At 39.9% G+C, this 18,731-nt stretch overlaps 2 protein-coding genes across 7 annotated transcripts in view; both read right to left on the bottom strand.

Annotated features, from left to right (window-relative positions):
• Nucleotides 1-3,506, bottom strand: part of LOC110528290 (lysyl oxidase homolog 2A) — a 64,343-nt gene extending 60,837 nt beyond the window's left edge. Inside the window, exons 1-2 of the mRNA XM_021610237.3 lie at nt 3,222-3,506; nt 1,311-1,640 (exon numbers count right to left, since the gene is read on the bottom strand). Coding sequence (XP_021465912.2) covers nt 1,311-1,605 — 295 coding nt within the window. The 5' untranslated portion in view covers nt 1,606-1,640; nt 3,222-3,506. The remainder of the gene's footprint in view (nt 1-1,310; nt 1,641-3,221) is intronic.
• A 6,952-nt stretch (nt 3,507-10,458) lies between these two features.
• tacc1 (transforming, acidic coiled-coil containing protein 1) overlaps nt 10,459-18,731 on the bottom strand; it is a 58,299-nt gene continuing 50,026 nt past the window's right edge. For 3 of the 6 annotated variants that reach the window (XM_090241580.1, XM_090241578.1, XM_021610235.3), the window contains exons 8-13: nt 18,482-18,558; nt 18,293-18,336; nt 17,661-17,827; nt 17,067-17,173; nt 15,556-15,676; nt 10,459-12,538 (exon numbers count right to left, since the gene is read on the bottom strand). In XM_090241580.1, the coding sequence (XP_090097706.1) occupies nt 12,470-12,538; nt 15,556-15,676; nt 17,067-17,173; nt 17,661-17,827; nt 18,293-18,336; nt 18,482-18,558 (585 nt within the window). In that variant the 3' untranslated portion in view covers nt 10,459-12,469. The remainder of the gene's footprint in view (nt 12,539-15,555; nt 15,677-17,066; nt 17,174-17,660; nt 17,828-18,292; nt 18,337-18,481; nt 18,559-18,731) is intronic. The other 3 variants (XM_090241579.1, XM_021610236.3, XM_021610234.3) reach the window with 1 other exon arrangement.

The following is an 18,731-nucleotide window of genomic DNA, read 5'->3' as shown; positions in this document are numbered from 1 at the left end:
CGCAGCACATTGATCATGGAAATACAGAATAGGCCTCAGGCCCTTTCTGTAATTAGTCTATAACCCAGACACTGCAGAAGCTGAATATGAGCCACAACAATAAATGTTACTTCTTAGCTAATACTTACAACATTACTTCAGGGGCTGCAGGTACCCTAGTGGTTAGAGTGTTGGGCCAGTAACCGAAAGGTTGCTGGATCGAATCCCAAAGGTAAGGCTGTCATTCTGCCCCTGAACAAGGCAGTTAACCCACTGTTCCCAAGTAGGCTGTCATTGTAAATAAGAATTTGTTCTTAACAGATTTGCCTAGTTAAATCAATCATATATATACATCCTTTCCTGTCAGGAAACACCCAGAAAATAACATTTTGATAACTCAGCATTTTGTGATTATAAATGTTGCATAAAGAAATTGCTCTGGGGACGTTGGGCGGATATTCACACCTATTCCTATGTTACCTATACTGGCTATGACAAAAGCCTAGCTTTCCCAACTCTCCAGTCTACATAGTTCAAGATCAAGAAACCCTTTGGGCTGCACATGCAGTGAACATTATATAACTTCTATCTCAGCAACTCAAAACAGAGTCATATGTTCCATGAAAATCCCATAACGAATGCAGCACGTTTCCCCTGTCTGGGACCGTAATCCCTCAAAAAAAAACTGTTTTACCCATTGAAGTCTAGCTAGCTGATACACACCAATCAAACTTTGTGTGGGGAAAATTACTGGAAAATGGAAACACTAAGCCAGACACATAGACATAATCTCATCATCCCCCTTGTTTTGTAAGAATATCTCTGGTATTGTCATGTGTCTAATGACTTTCCCAACTCCATAAATCTGATTGAAGGTTGCCAATGGAACAGTATTGAGATGTATGGAGCTCTGGCTGCTCTCTACAAAAGCCAGATGAAAGATGTTATTAACCCAACCTCCCATCGTCAAAGACTCATGTGTTCCCATTGAGACATATCTTCGTTAATCCTAATCATAGTCCCTGCAAAGAGGGACATACTATATCTCATCTTTCTAATTTACCTGGGTAATAGAAAAAGTCTCTCTGGAATACGTTACAAGAATGATGATCATTCTAATTCCAAATATTAGACCACTCCATGCTACAATATGCTAGACCCAATTCTTGTTGCAGTCTGTCATTGATTCTCAAAGGAAACAAATGTATATTTTCATATATTTCACTGAACTATCCCGTTAATTAAGTCTTAATGGTCAAAGTGGATTTCCAATTACAACATGTTACTGAACTATCCCTTTAATTAAGCCCCTACTCTTCTGTGTTCCTTACCTTCTCCCTTGCCGTACTTGGAGGACGGGGACCAGGACACGGCCTCCACGTAGCCCAGCTCTCTGCACAATATGTTGGCCGCATGGATAGAGAAGTCGTCGTCGCACACCGTGCCCCACTCGCCATTGTAGTAGACCTCCACCCGGCCCTCGTAGTGCTTGCGTTTGTCCCCTGCCAGACGCAGCTGGATGATGGGGGTGCCAGGGGGAAGCTCGGTGTCTGACTGGGCCTGGCATGGTGCCCACACACAGAGTAGCATGGCTAGGCGACACAGGAGAGGGCACCAAGACGGCATGGTTCGGAAAGGGCAGGGAACTCACTGTATGTAAACTGGAAGAGGCAGACACGGACCAGAATGACCAATGAATGACTGAAATAAGCAAGGTAATGTATTTAGGCACCTTGAAGACTGTATTGTGCTATGAGTTGCTGAAATGAATGGAATCATATTTGAATTCAAAGTTGAGTGTGAAGGGATATTCATGTATGAAAAGTTTATTTATTTATTTTATTTTTTACATGTTTTAACGATTGAGGGGCATCTGAACCGATTGAATATCTGATACCAACAGAAAACGAAAGCTTATTCAATGGACCAGCTACAGCTTGTGTGGTGAGTGGTTTGAGTCACAAGGTCAGCATGTTTGTTGCATTTCATCAGCCAGAAATAAGAGTCTTCTTATGTTTTGACATTATCCTCAGCCTCACGGGCTTCTCAGACAACCTAGACTTCACCACAATTCCAGGGTGGACTGAGGATTGGGTATGGTGGTAACAAAACAGATTTATCTTGCGGAGAGCAAGGAGATATTTCAGTTTGAGAGAGAGAGAGAGAGAGAGAGAGAGAGAGAGAGAGAGAGAGAGAGAGAGAGAGAGATGATTGGATTGATGGATTGATGGATGGATAGATGGCTAGATGGATGGGAAGACGTCACCATCCAGCTCAAACATTTTAGACCCCAAAAACCGATTGCTCCCTAATTATTATGCTAATGTAACTGTGTTGCTTCACCATTTACTGAGAGAGGTTTGTGTTAAGGTCGTCAGCAGCGCAGATAGTGGTTTCTCCTGTTGCTCAGCTGAAGGAATGGCATGCCCCAGACAGGTACTCAACTTTGTAGGCCTAATGCGTTTCACATGTGGGCTCATGCTATGTTCTACATGCTCCTATCTTTTCATCTCTAGCTGGGCCAGAGCTCATACTACCCCTCAGGGCTGTGGAACCAGATAAAGGGAATTTTTGCTTTATCTCTCTTTTCAGCCAGGCCATGAAAGTGTCAACGGTGAGTGGTCTTTGAGGGGGGAGAGGGGACAGCCCTGCACCTTGTAAGCCCCAGCCAGGGGCAACTTTTCCTGTCAATGTCATGGTGATTACAAAATTTAGGGTTGGGGGAAAAGTTCAAAATAATCCCCCTTAATACTCATGAATATCATTATTTCTCCTTCATATTATATATAACCAGGACGTTTCTTATATCGAAACATATTACAAGGGATTTGTCTGCACTTTTTCAACATTTCTGACTGGCTTTCAATCTTTCCCTGACCTAGAAAACTAAACTCCACTCCATGGTGAATCTGTGTGCAACTACAATGTGGCTCTGAATTCAGATTCAAAAACTGCAATCACTTCAGCAGCAGTAAAACAATGAGCTTGATTGCTTGATTGCTTTATATATTGCAGCTAACGAGTTAACTATAAATATGAAATACACTAGCTACGGGAATAATGGAACATAATTTCCTTCAATTAGCATTCCTTTAGTCGAAGTTACTGCTATTCAGAACAACCATATAGCCTGATCAAACATCATGTTGACGATTATAATGCGCGTATAGGCTATTCACGATCGTTATTTAATGTAAATGTAAATAGAATAACTATAACATGCATACAAAAGACCCACTTACTTGAAGAAAATCAGAAGCCCACCTCGCGCCAAAAGGAGCAGCGTTTCAATCGAATGTCTAGGCTGCAGCAGTGATTTTAACACTTTATTGAGTATGTTTTCCAGAGTATGTTTCCCAGCCTCTCACCTCTACCTCAGCAGGTCGGCCTCAGTCCTATAACCACCTTCAATCCAGTGATTCCTCGAAACGTCCTCCTCCTCCCGTAATAGGCCTATCAATGGAAGGAGAGTCCTGCAGTCATGACGTCTTCGGGCATCCTTCCTTCCCGGTGTCCACAGGAGGATTACGAAAGCAGCTACATTTGACTTGTTTTAGGGACTATTATGATACATTTTGCCTGTTGCTAGGGGAAGAAAACAACATTTCCACCAAAACAAATAGCCTAAATTATTTTTCAATAAAGGTTTGCTATATAGATCCCCTCAAATTTACATTAGATTGCACCAGCTACAACCCAATACTAGAGACTAGCCTAAACTACCATCACAACCATTCTAATATTAGAAGACTCCAAACTCTTTCAACAACAAAACATTTCAAGAGGTGTGAACAAACTCCTGTGAACAATAATGTTTCAAAATGACAAGTGAATGTAACTCTATTCTGGGAAGACTGTAATGGAAGTTTTCAACATATTCAACGTCAATGTTAAGTAAAGGCAAAATGGTTGCGATAGATACCCCCTCACTCTGACCTGGTTGAGTTTCTACAGTATCTGACTCTAATTATTCTGGCATGTAGTTAAACTAGGCATAAGTCCTATCAGTAGGCCTACCTTTAAATGCACCCTTCCTTGAGATAATCACTGACCTGGAAGTGAGAGGATAGGTTAAAAACATGTTTTCCACTTCAGTGCCTTCACCAGCACTGTATTTTTTAAATACTTAACACAAAAATACTTTCCCAAGCAATGTCATTTGAGTCTCTCTGCACACTTCAAAGTTGGGTTAGGAGTTCAAAAGAGATGTCCTTATCATTACAATATCATTGCACACCCAGAACATTCCATGCCCTCATTTATTTATGGTATTTTGGTCAGTTGTAGGTGGCCCCACTTAGAAGGTAAAGTGCATGCAATTTAATTAGAGGTGCACAAACAACATTTCTCAAGCATCTTCAAGAATAGAAATGGAAAAACTTCAGTGAGTTGATCTGGAGATGTTCTAGTTATGATTCCAGGCCACCAAGGTAAGGACCCAACTAATGATGAAAACATATTAAATGTATTGTCTGATTCTAGTAAAGTAACAAAGTAAGGAGAGATATCCGCATAATAGAGATAAGGACTTTATCTAGCGCAATTATTATCACAATCTCTACCTAGATAGAGCACAACCTACAAATAATATTATAGGCTACAGTAATTATTATAGTAAAGAAATACTATTAAAGGGTAAAACAGGTGCTTATGCAAACATGAACATTTGTTTCACTAGACTGTGACCACGTTTATTGATACAACATTGAGAAGGCAACAGTCTTTATTATCAGGCTCAGGCTAAGACACAGATGCAGATACAAGAGGCGGATAAAGTCAGATCTGGAAAGACTAGGAGAAACTAGAGCACAGGAAACACGGGAACACCCCGATAGGACTTGACAGGACAAGACGAACTCGCAACAAACAGAAAACGCAGGTATAAATACACAGGGGATAATGAAGGGAGATGGGAGACACCTGGTGGGGGGTCAAGACAAGTACAAAGACAGGTGAAACAGATCAGGGTGTGACACTTTATCATTGACCTTGGATCCGAGATACAAATAATTGACAAACATGAGAAGAGAACAAGAAACACAGAAACTGCAACAAAAAAAATATGAATTAGAAATGTAAATATAAATGTCATAGAAAAGGTATTCCATATTCCCAAATTATCCCCAACAACATGTTTCCAGATGTTGATGATTTTATTGTGCTTCATTGTATTTTCCTTCAAATGTTGTGTTTTATGACCATCATAAGACCTTCTGTATTATTGTTTTAGTTGACTGTAACATACTGTATTCTGGATGTCTTTGGTTACAGGCTCAATAAGTGTCTCTGAGGAGAGAGAGAGAGAGAGAACAGGGGCACTGTCTCTAAAATGAATCTCTCTGGGAACATGAAACCAACACAAAAGCTAAAAGGTGGGAGGAAAGGGAGAGAGAAAGAAAGAAAGAAAGAAAGAGAAAGTGTGTGTGTTTCCGAGCGAGCGTGTGCGTGTGTTTTTGTACACTGTTTTGTACAGCCAAAATGTATGTGAGCTTGTACATTATCATTAGACAGCATGCATTACAGACTGAAGGTCTCTGTGGTGTTGAAGCCCAATGCAGCAGGAAACCAGACTCACCTGTTTCCAGCTGTGTCCATGAAGAGTGACCAGTCTATGGGACGACCAGACGTATTCAGAAAGGGAGCCGGTTCTACTGAGCAAAGGTATGAGTTCTGTATTTTATGTAAAATATGCCCATATGAAGTTCATGAACGTGCAGGTTTGGGGAGTAACTGATTACATGTAATCTGATTACCAAAAAAAAACAGCTAAAATGTTGTAATCAGATTACAGATACTTTTGAAAAACTAGATGATTACTTATTGGATTACTTTTAAATTCAGAAAGGATGATTGCGGAAAAATACATTATGTCACTTTTCTGTATTCTTAATGTTATTCAATTCGGGATTTAAAAAAGTTGCAAGTTTAAATTTGAGTGAGTCTGACCACAAGTCTGAGACTACTATGTTAACACACCAAAAGCGTTTGATGGATCCTTTTTGTCTTCTTCTAAGAAAGTAATCCAAAAGTTCCATTACTGATTACAATTTTGGACAGGTACACTACCGTTCAAAGGTTTTGGGTCACTTAGAAATGCCCTTGTTTTGCTCAGTTGTGCACCGGGGCCTCCCACTCCTCTTTCAACTTTATTGCTTCTTTAATCAGGGCAACAGTTTTCAGCTGTGCTAACATCATTGCAAAATGGTTTTCTAATGATCAATTAGCCTTTTAAAATTATAAACTTGGATTAGCTAACACAACGTGCCATTGGAACACAGAAGTGATGGTTGCTAATAATGGGCCTCTGTGCGCCTATGTAGATATTCCATAATACATCTGCAGTTTCCAGCTACAATAGTCATTTACAACATTAACAATGTCTACACTGTATTTCTGATCAATTTTATGTTATTTTAATGGGCAAAAGTGACCACAAACTTTTGAACGGTTGTGTAACTAGTAACTGTAACGGATTAAATTTAGAAAGTAACTTACCCAACCCTGTGTGCATGTGTGTGCGAGTATGTGTGTGTTTTTGTGTGTACAGCGTAGTCTACAGTTCAATAAATCAATCAATCAAATGTATTGATAAAGCCCTTCTTACATCAGCTGATGTCACAAAGTGCTGTACAGACACCCAGCCTAAAACCCCAAACAGCAAGCAATCACGTTGTATATGTACAGTTCCGTTGTATATGACATCATCAACATTAGACAGCATCAATTAAAGACTCAAGGTCTGTCTCTGTTGAGTTGAAGCCCAATCCAGCAGGAAAGACCAGATTCACCTTTTCCCAGCTGTGTGTCCATGAAGAGTGACCAGTCTATGTCCCTTAGACTATATGTATTCAGAAAGGTAGACGGTTCTACTGGACAAAGGTACGAGAGCTCTATTACACAGGTAGGCCATCCAGAAATAACTTGGTACACAAAATACTGAACATTTCCAATTTCTACTTTTTATTTAGACTGAATGGGTATAACCTTACAGAGAGTTGTTGTGCTTTTCTGGCCTCGACTCTCAGCTCAAACTCCTCACAAATGAGAGAGCTGAACCTGAGTGACAACAACCTGCAGGATTCAGGAGTAAAGCTGCTCTCTGCTGGACTGGAGAGTCCACACTGGAAATTGCAGACACTAAGGTCAGTATTCATGTATTTTTTAAACAAATGAGTATAGTTCAACGTGTTTATATAGGCCAATACAAACCTAATATATTTGGTCATGAGAATTGAGCTTCACTGCTCCCAATCTACATAATGATAGAAGAATCCAACCTAAAAAAGAATCAGCATCCTTGTCATGTTTGTTATAGGAAGAGGTGTATGAACTCAAATCAATGTACAATAAACCACTCATTTGCTTTTGTAAAATGTTCATTGTGATTGTTCAGCTGACACAAAAAAAAGATAGCTGCCATACTCCCTCTCGAGATTTTAGCACTATGTGTATAAAATAATGTAGTGTTACTGCTGTTACTGTTTAGTATCTATCCTGTTGCCTAGTCACTTTATCCCTACCTATATGTACATAGGTACCTAAATTACTTCGTACCCCTGCACATTGACTCGGTACTGGCACCCCCTGTATAAAGCCAACTTTACGTTACTCATTGTGTCATTATTTGTATATTTTTCAAATATTTCGCTTTTTTTCTCTCTGCATTGTTGTAAGGAAGCATTTCACTGTTAGTCTAATGTGATTTGATATGCTACATGTACAAATCATGATACACTCTCTACAGGCTGTCAGGCTGCCTGGTCACAGAGGAAGGCTGTGACCAAATCCCTCCCATCTGAGAGAACTGGACCTGAGCTACAACCACCCAGGAGACTCATGATTAAAGCTGATCTCTGCAGGACTGGAGGATGGAAAACTGGAAAAACTCAAGTATGTTGAGGGTTTGTGTCAATCTGTTTTCATGTTACACACAGTTAGACCATGCGTGTGTGTGTGTGTGTGTGTGTGTGTGTGTGTGTGTGTGTGTGTGTGTGTGTGTGTGTGTGTGTGTGTGTGTGTGTGTGTGTGTGTGTGTGTGTGTGTGTAGGCAACTGTGGGAAGCACAACTCATAATAATGTCTGGAATGGAGCGAAAGGAATGGCATCAAACCATGTGTTAGATGGATTTGATACCATTCCACCTATTCCGATCCAGCCATTACCATGAGCCCGTCTTCCCCAATTAAGGTGCCACCAACCTCGTGTGTGTGTGTGTGTGTGTGTGTGACTATCATTTGTTTTTATACAGGACAATGACCCAACACACCTCCAGGTTGTGTAAGGGCTATTTCACCAAGAAGGACAGTGATGGAGAGCTGCATCAGATGACCTGGCCTCCACAATCGCCGACAACCCAATTGAGATTCTTTGGGATGAGCTGGACCGCAGAGTGAAGGAAAAGCAGCCAACAAATGCGCAACATATCTGATAACTCCTTCAAAACGGTTGGAAAAGCATTCCAGGTGAAGCTGGTTGAGTTAATGCCAAGAATTTGCTGTCATCAAGGAAAAGGGTGGCTGCTTTGAAGAATCTAAAATATATCATATATTTTGATTTGTTTAACACTTTTTTGGTTACTACATGATTCCATATGTGTTATTTCATAGTTTGGATGTCTTCACTATTATTCTACAATGCAGCAAATAGTCAAAATAAAGAAAAACCCTTGAATGAGTAGGTGTGTCCAAAACTTTGACTGATACTGTATATATAACAATATTTTGTTTTAAATAATAATTTCATACTTCAATGGGATTTTGATGGACGATTCTGAACGTGTTATGACACTGTTGAAGTTGACTATCACTGAGTGTTATTGAAGCAAGACCCAGAAATGATTTGGCATTGAGATAAAAATGGCTCCATTGGACCTTTAAGCTTAAGGCACAATGTCTGCTGTGCAGTGCGCTACATAGTTCACAGTAGAACATTAATCATGATAACCTTTATTCAGGGAATGCCTTCTACACACAATATACAGTATATCAGAAACTATAATAAAATCACTTTTCTGTTACTCTGTCCTCTACAAATACTGCCATTAAAATAAAATTATATTATTTTCATACAATATAAAATGTACACATTAAGGCAGCTATAGACATTTAAAAACAGCTTTAAACAGCCTTTGATTTGGCAAAATAATAACATTTGGCAGTGGATTGTACTGTACTGATGATGATGATGATGATGATGTTGATCCATGAAATAGGTACGATAAGGCAAAGACTCCCAAACGATGACCCTGGTAGGACCTCATCTGGGCTTCTCCAACTTCCATGTCCACATACTATATAGGTCCTTGTAGTCCTAAAGGGTAGTTTGGAACTGGCCCTATATATTGTTATAACATTAGGCAAACAGTTGTTATGCTGGGCAACCAGTTAGCTTTTTCATAGCTCTGAGAACATATATCTAAACAAGCATCCACACCTGCATTGAAACAGTTTACAGATCCATCATAATCTCTAATAATGACTGGTATTGAGCCTGGAACACTATCACAGTGCTAGGTTTTGAGGGGGAACATTTGGCAACCCAAGTATTATGGTGATGATGGAAAACACTTGTCTTGTTTTCCCAAGGCCTAGAGAGAAACTTAACTGTGGCTGCGCTGCAGATAGCCAATCAATGTAACCACAGCTCCCTACGCTGTGTCTAGCTAAAAGAAAGAAGAAAAAACAACATGGCAGTTTCAACCCATTCTTAAAGAGAGTGAAACTAAAATGATAACAGAGTATGTCAGTACTCCACAGATAGATTTGTTAAGCTGTTCATGTAATACTATGTGCTGTGATGAGGTCAGAGTATAGTGCTCTTTAGTTATAGGCTACATGGGCTAAGCGGTAAAACACAAGGAAAATTGATTGAAGCCTAAATATTGTCTATATATTGTCCCATGATCAAAAACAAACATGTGATTTATACTAGCATACCCCTAAAAGCATTGCCCTACCTAAATAATGGGAGCAAACAAACATACAAAACAACAGAAGATCAAACGAGATGAGACGAAATGTAATATAATCAACAACAACAACAAACTAGAATAGCAGCAGGATGATTGTGTAAAGTGTAAACCTGTTGAACACAAGTAAATACAGTTGGTGGATCTCTTTTTGTATCAAAATAATTTCCCTCACACCCTATCTGGAACACACGTCTCTTCTGACAACACTGATAATCCATGATGGGGCACACACTTTACAAACACACCGTACACACAGTACGCAACACAACAGGTTACTAGCTACTAGTTCCTTCACATAGTTTCACTTACAATAAGTAGAAATCAACAGAAAGGTCCATACCTTAACTTGACCTTCATTTACCAAATTTATCCAAAAGTTCAGATTTGGCCCTACATGCGCATCAAAGTTGCACATTGAACAAGACAAATTGCCACGTCAATACTTAATTGGTTATAATAAAAGATTAACAGCGAAACAGCAATGAGTGTATATATATATATATATATATATATATATATATATATATATACATTTATACAGTGGGGCAAAAAAGTATTTAGTCAGCCACCAATTGTGCATGTTCTCCCACTTAAAAATATGCGAAAGGCATGTAATTTTCATCATAGGTACACTTCAACTATGACAGACAAAATGAAAAATATAATCCAGAAAATCACATTGTAGGATTTTTAATGAATTTATTTGCAAATGATGGTGGAAAATAAGTATTTGGTCAATAACAAAAGTTTATCTCAATACTTTGTTATATACCCTTTGTTGGCAATGACAGAGGTCAAACGTTTTCTGTAAATCTTCACAAGGTTTTCACACACTGTTGCTGGTATTTTGGCCCATTCCTCCATGCAGATCTCCTCTTGAGCAGTGATGTTTTGGGGCTGTTGCTGGGCAACACGGACTTTCAACTCCCTCCAAAGATTTTCTATGGGATTGAGATCTGGAGACAGGCTAGGCCACTCCAGGACCTTGAAATGCTTCTTACAAAGCCACTCCTTCTTTGCATGGGCGGTGTGTTTGGGATCATTGTCATGCTGAAAGACCCAGCCACGTTTCATCTTCAATGCCCTTGCTGATGGAAGGAGGTTTTCACTCAAAATCTCACGATACATGGTCCCATTCATTCTTTCCTTTACATGGATCAGTCGTCCTGGTCCCTTTGCAGAAAAACAGCCCCAAAGCATGATGTTTCCACCCCCATGCTTCACAGTAGGTATGGTGTTCTTTGGATGCAACTCAGCATTCTTTGTCCTCCAAACACGACGAGTTGAGTTTTTACCAAAAAGTTATATTTTGGTTTCATCTAACCATATGACATTCTCCCAATCTTCTTCTGGATCATCCAAATGCTCTCTAGCAAACTTCAGACGGGCCTGGACATGTACTGGCTTAAGCAGGGGGACACGTCTGGCACTGCAGGATTTGAGTCCCTGGCGGCGTAGTGTGTTACTGATAGTAGGCTTTGTTACTTTGGTCCCAGCTCTCTGCAGGTCCATTCACTAGGTCCCCCCTGTGGTTCTGGGATTTTTGCTCACCGTTCTTGTGATCATTTTGACCCCACGGGGTAAGATCTTGCGTGGAGCCCCAGATCGAGGGAGATTATCAGTGGTCTTGTATGTCTTCCACTAATAATTGCTCCCACAGTTGATTTCTTCAAACCAAGCTGCTTACCTATTGCAGATTCAGTCTTCCCAGCCTGGTGCAGGTCTACAATTTTGTTTCTGGTGTCCTTTGACAGCTCTTTGGTCTTGGCCATAGTGGAGTTTGGAGTGTGACTGTTTGAGGTTGTGGACAGGTGTCTTTTATACTGATAACAAGTTCAAACAGGTGCCATTAATACAGGTAACAAGTGGAGGACAGTGGAGCCCCTTAAAGAAGAAGTTACAGGTCTGTGAGTGCCAGAAATCTTGTTTGTAGGTGACCAAATACTTATTTTCCACTGTAATTTGCAAATAAATTCCTTAAAAATCCTACAATGTAATTTTCGGGATTTTTTTCCCTCATTTTGTCTGTCATAGTTGAAGTGTACCTATGATGAAAATTACAGGCCTCTCATCTTTTTAAGTGGGAGAACTTGCACAATTGGTGGCTGACTAAATACTTTTTTTGCCCCACTGTGTATATATATATATATATATATATATATATATATATATATATATATATATATATATATATATACATACATACCTGTATATATATATATATATATATATATATATATATATATATATATATATATATATATATATATATACACTTATTGCTGTTTCGCTGTTAATTTGTTCCAATCTGAAACAATAGGGGTGACTACTGCATTCACTCGCTATGTGTTTGAGTAATAAAATCAGAGATCGGTTCAGATTGTATAGAAGTGTGTACAGTAATTTACCAGCTAGCTGCAGTGGGGATGGTTAGCCTTGGCTGCAATGGAAAGGCAGAGAGGAGAGAAGTTGGTGGAACAGTACATCCAACAACTCCGACGTTTATGATTTCAGGTCTGATCAGTCTGATGTCCCGAGCTTGGCTATTAGTTCGTCACAGATCTTTGTGAGCTCCTCGATTTCTTGATTCTGGGTAGAACAGAGAGATCAGAGAGATTGTTCAATCAAGGTACAAATGTGAAATTCTGCATTGAAACCCTAGATAACTAATTAGATGGCTTAGTTATTATTTTACTATCAGTGATTCTTACCTTCTGATAGAGGGATTCTCTTGTCATTGGAAGCTACCGATAAATTACTTTTACAGTAGGGTTGAAATGTGGGAACCCGGTTACCAAGATTTACTGAAATTTACCGAAATGCACAAAAACCCTCCTTTTTCACGGGATAAATGACTGCGAGAAACCGGTCAATTATAATGAATTATTTATATGAACAGCATGACGTGGAATGTAACTGTTAAATTATATCAATGTCTAAATCTGGATTCTCTATGGCCTCTGTGGTCACTGCATGATGAATCATAAAAACTCAGGCTTGGGACCGACAGCCCATCTCAGTTTGTAGAACTGTCATCTCATCCTGATAACTTGTTTTATTGTGACAGGTAGACAGACCTACATTTGATGCAGCATAGCATATGCTACAGTAATATAAATACCGAATGCGCATCTCCATCTGGCTTTCGGGGATCAACTTATTTTTTAATTGTAAAGATGTTTTAGTTTTTTATTGCAGCTGCAAGATTTTAAAACCCTCCTATATTGTTGCTTTAAATCAGTGGACGAGCAAGCACTCTCTCGCAGATTGTCTCTCTCTCCATCAATTCTGAAAGTATTTAGACCCCTTGACTTTCTCCACATTTTGTTACATTATAGACTTATTCTAAAATGTATTAAATACAAATTGTCCTTATCAATCTACACACAATAACCCATAATGACAAAGGGAAAACAGATGTTTAGACATGTTAGCAAATTTATGAAGAAAAAAAAAATATATATAGAGGTCGACCGAAATTTGTCTTGGCACCTAAAACCCTCACAAACTTTTAGAGACGCACAATTGAGAGCATGTATCACCGCGGGCTGTATCACCGCCTGGTACGGCAACTGCCTCGCTTGCAACCGCAAGGCTCTCCAGAGGCTGGTGCGGTCTGTCCAACGCATCATCGGGGGCAAAGTACCTGCCCTCCAGGACACCTACAGAACCCGATGTCACAGAAAGGCCAAAAAGATCATCAAGGACAACAACCACCCGAGCCACTGTCTGTTCACCCCGCTATCATCCAGAAGGCGAGGTCAGTACAGGTGCATCAAAGCTGGGACCGAGAGACTGATAAACAGCTTCTATCTCGAAGCCATCAGACTTCTAAATAGTAATCATTAGCACATTAGAGGCTGCTGCCCTATACATAGAATTTAAATCACTGGCCACTTTAATAATTGGAACACTAGTCACTTTAATAATGTTTATATATTTTGCGTTACTCATCTCATATGTATATACTGTATCTTAGTCTATGCTGCTCTGACATTGCTCTTCCAAATATTTATACATTCTTAATTCAATTCCTTTACTTTAGATTGTGTGTTGTTAGATATTACTGCACTGTTGGAGCTAGAAACACAAGCATTTTGCTACACTTGCCATAACATCTGCTAAAACACTGTGACAAACAAAACAAGACTCTTCCTCGAGCTGGCAGCCAGTAGCTTGTAGCGTCATACCCAAGAACACTCGAGGCTGTAATCTCTGCCAAAGGTGCTTCAACAAAGTACTGAGTAAAGGATCTGAATACTTATGTAAATGTGATTTATCAGTTTTTATTTGACTAAATTTGCTAAAATGTCTAAACCTATTTTTGTTTTGTCATAATGGGGTATTGTATGTAGATTGGGGGGGGGAGAAATATTGAATACATTTTAGAATAAGGCTGTAACATAACACTGTGGAAAAAGTCAAGGGGTCTGAATACTTTCCGAATGCACTGTATAAGCCTATATATAGATGTCCTAGTCTACCTTTTTCAGGTAATCATTTCAATGCAGTATTAGCCTAGCCTTATATTTACATAATGAGAGGTTATGCATAATAAGCTTCTAATTTATAGCCTCTGTCTCTTGCGCAATAAGCACGCACCTGTGCTCCGCTGGCCTCTCGCTGTAAAAAGAAAAAAAGGCTCCTTAGCGCTTGGAGTCCTATGCAGGAAAAGCTAGAGTAGAATAGCTTGCTGGGCATTTTTTGTTGCATTTCTTACACCAATAAACTATTCGAAGAGTGGCGCAAGCTCTTGTATGCTGAATGTTAAATACAGCAGCCAATAGTACTCAGGGGTAGTCTGAAAGAAGAGCGAACGCACGATGGCGGTAGACTATCGTGGGCTAGTTATAGGCTAGCTATTTATTCAGACCCATAATAATTCAGACTCAGACCCATAATAATTGAAAGCCTTCTGCATCTCATTCTAGTCCTATATTCTTCAAGGATGTCATTAGAATAATGAAGATGAGGACAACGAAACGTATTTAATTTAACTGTTGCGAGGAAGGAATGAAGTAACACTAGAGAGAGAAAGAGGTAGGCTAATAACATTAGGGGAAATATTATGAACAATTAAAATCAAATTCGCTAGCCTATACTTGTAACTTTGTAGGGCGCATGTGCTGCAACAGAATCGCATGTTCTCTCAGCTTTATCATGGTTTGAACGAGGTGCGTAATTCCATTCCATTTAATATAGTGCAATACAGTTTACACTCAAAGGTTACTGGAGCTTGATTAAATGATTTACCCATTGCATAGCTACATCTACTGTATGTGCTTTTATGTTTTTATGTTGTGCGTAATGTGCGGTAGCTGTATTTGATAATGGCACAATCATTTGGCCTTTTTTGGGCTTGGACTCATAAATGTATTTAGTCAGGCTCAGGTTGCATCAGGTTTGAATTTGGATCAAAGCTCTAATCACATCCAGACATAAACGTATTTATATGATTTTATAATGCTTTTGAATGACACCTGCAGTTTTGGCGGGAAATACCAGGTTACCTGGGAGGAAAGTGATTTATTCTCAGGATGTATTCAACCTGATTCTACAGACATATTTTCCCAAGTGGAGTAAGTCAAGTAAACGTTGTCAAGTACCTTATGGTGGAGGGCTCTCTCCAAGGAGTCCACCTTCATCTGCTCTTTCCTCAGGCTGGCATGAAGAGCCACACTCTCTGAGTCGGCCTTGGAGCGCACCTGGGCTATGTCTTCATTAGCCCTGCAACACAGCAGAGAGATAAACGTTAGAGAAAGAAAATAATGAAAAATAAAAGACCTCCAAAGGAAGATCTCTTCCCTCTACTGTGTACTGTACCCAATGACCAGTAGGCTAGATGATAGGAATATACACAACATGACCAAAAGTATGTGGACACCTGCTAGTCGAACATCTCATTCCAAAATCATGGGCATTAATATGGAGTTGGTCCCCCCTTTGCTATAACAGCCTTACTCTTCAGGGAAGGCTTTCCACTAGATGTAGGAACATTGATGAAGGGACTTGCTTCCATTCAGCCACAAGAGCATTAGTGAGGTTGGGCGATTAGGCCTGGCTCGCAGTTGGCGTACAAATTCATCCCAGAGGTGTTTGATGGGGTTGAGGTCATGGCTCTGTGCAGGCCCATCAAGTTCTTCCACACCGACCTCGACAAATCATTTCTGTATACACCTCGCTTTGTGCACGGGGGCATTGTCATACTGAAACAGGAATGGGCCTTCCCCAAACTGTTGCCACTAAGTTGGAAGCACAGAATCGTGTAGAATGTCATTGTATGCTGTAATGTTAAGATTTCCCTTCACTGGAACTAAGGACCCTAGCCCAAACCATGAAAAACAGCCACATACCATTATTCCTCCTCCACCAAACTTTACAGTTGGCACTATGCATTGGGGCAGGTAGGGTTATCCTGGCATCCGCCAAACCACAATTTGGCCGTCCGACTGCCAGATGGTGAAGCATGATTCATAACTCCAGAGAACACGTTTCCACTGCTCCAGAGTCCAATGGCGGTGAGCATTACACCACTCCAGCCGACGCTTGGCATTGCACATGGTGATCTTAGGCTTATGTGTGGCTGTTCGGCCATGGAAACCCATTTCATGAAGCTCCAGACGAACAGTTCTTGTACTGACATTGCTTCCATAGGCAGTTTGGAACTCGATAATGAGTGTTGCAATAGGGGACAGACAATGTTTACGTGCTTCAGAACTCTGCGGTCTCATTCTGCGAGCTTGTGTGGCAACCACTTCACGGCAGAGTCGTTGTTGCTCCTAGATGTCGTTGTTGCTCCTAGATGTTTCCACTTCACAATAACAGCAGAAACTCTAGCAGGGCAGAAATTTGACAAACTGACTTGTTGACGGTGCCAAGTTGAAAGTCACTGAACTCTTCAGTAAGGCCATTCTACTGCCAATGTTTGTTCATGGCTGTGTACTCTATTTTATACACCTGTCAGCAATGGGTGTGGAAGAAATAGCCGAATCCACTAATTTGAAGGGGTGTCCACATACTTTTGTATATATAATGTATTTAAGATTGTTTTATGATCTTTTTGGGTAAAATAAATCAAAATTATATTAAACTAAAAAGTGTAAGTGTCTGTCTTTACTTGACTAGTTTTTCCTCAGCGTGGATCTTGAGTGTGTGGTATCTCTGCTCCTCCTGTCTGATGCGGACCAGATACTCTTGGGCACACTTCTTCAGCACCTCTTCATTCTAGATACACACACAGACAGATCTGAAATGTAATTCAACCGAATGTATTGTTTTGGCGGGTTGGTATTTCTCCATTACAAGTAGTGATAATGAAAGGTCAGATAAAGAAGAATCAAAACCTGAAGTAAAACACAGAATACAACATGGGCAGACAAAGGTTTACTTCAACTCAACAGTCTTTGAAGTACAGTGAGAGAACCTTGCTAGTGTAACGTTAACACAAGTCACGCATAAGCGGCTGGTAGGAGGAGCTATAGCAGGATGGGCTCATTGTAATGGCTGGAATGGTATACATGAAACTGTATCAAACATATGGAAATGATGTTTGACTCAGTCCCATTTACTCCATTCCAGCCATTACAATGAGCCTGTCTGCCTATAGCTCCTCTCACCAGCCTCCACTGGTATCACGCACACCTTCTTAAACCTTCTATCTAGTCTCACGTTAACATATACCTTCCTAAACATTCGCCCTAGTCTCACATACCTTCTTAAAGCCTTCCAGGATGGTCTTCATGTTCTCGTAACGTCTAAAGAGGTCCGAGAGTGAGCGCTCCACAGAGTTGAGGTCGGCCAGGGCCTGGTCCCGCTCCAGAGTCACCTGCTGGACACTCTTCTGGGAGCCCAGGACACTCCTCTTGTGCTGCTCATCCTCTGCAAAGTTTACAGGTCAAAGGTCACTAAGTTGAGATACGTCCAAACAAGGACTAAGGGTACAAGGGTGTCTCAATAGCCTAAATAGGCTTGCTATCATCGTCTAGTTCCATGAATTTGCGCTGGTGTTTAAAAAAACAAGAGAATTCAATCAAATTATAACAAAAAGGGAATACAAAGATAATTGTTAATTTGTCAATACATTCATTTCCATTTCCTGATGAATAAATTTGCAACATTTTCTAAAAACATGTTTTCACTTTGTTATTATGAGGTATTGTGTGTAGCAGGGGAGGAAAAAACTAATTTGACCCATTTTGAAATCAGGCTGGAACAACAAAATGTGGAATAAGTCTAGGGGTATGAATAAGCTGAAAGTCATAAGCTGGTAGGTATCAACTATATTGCTTTCACCAATCCTGTGATTTCATATCAGCGCAGATAATTAACTCTTCAAGAACTTACCAATCATCTGTGCAACTGTTTTCTCGTACTCCACCACTATTTTCCTACAAGAGATGAATGAACAGGAGGAGAGATATAAATTCAAAGAAAAAGGTTTATTTTCAGTCTAAAAGCTTTCTTGTGAGTTTTCCTGTGATATATGATTCACTTTGAATTATGTCGAACTAAAACAACAGTGCCATATAATACCTCATCTCTAACACCTCCATATGACTGTCTTCATACTTTCTCTTCCACTCGTTGGCCTCTATCTCTTTAGTGATTATCTGTTGGGAAGAAAACACTGTGGTTAACATAGGCTTGGCAGGCATCCAGTTGCTTGCTACAGATGTAGGATCTTAATTTGAGCCAGTTTCTACAGCTGGAAAATAATCCTGCAGCAACAGGAAATGTCCATTATTATATTGATCATAATTAATGGACATGTAAGGGGTTGTTT

Source organism: Oncorhynchus mykiss, chromosome 7 (genome assembly GCF_057628025.1).
Source record: "Oncorhynchus mykiss isolate SJ-2025 chromosome 7, ASM5762802v1, whole genome shotgun sequence".
NCBI lineage: Eukaryota > Metazoa > Chordata > Actinopteri > Salmoniformes > Salmonidae > Oncorhynchus > Oncorhynchus mykiss.
This window is presented reverse-complemented; position numbering and strand designations above follow the sequence as displayed.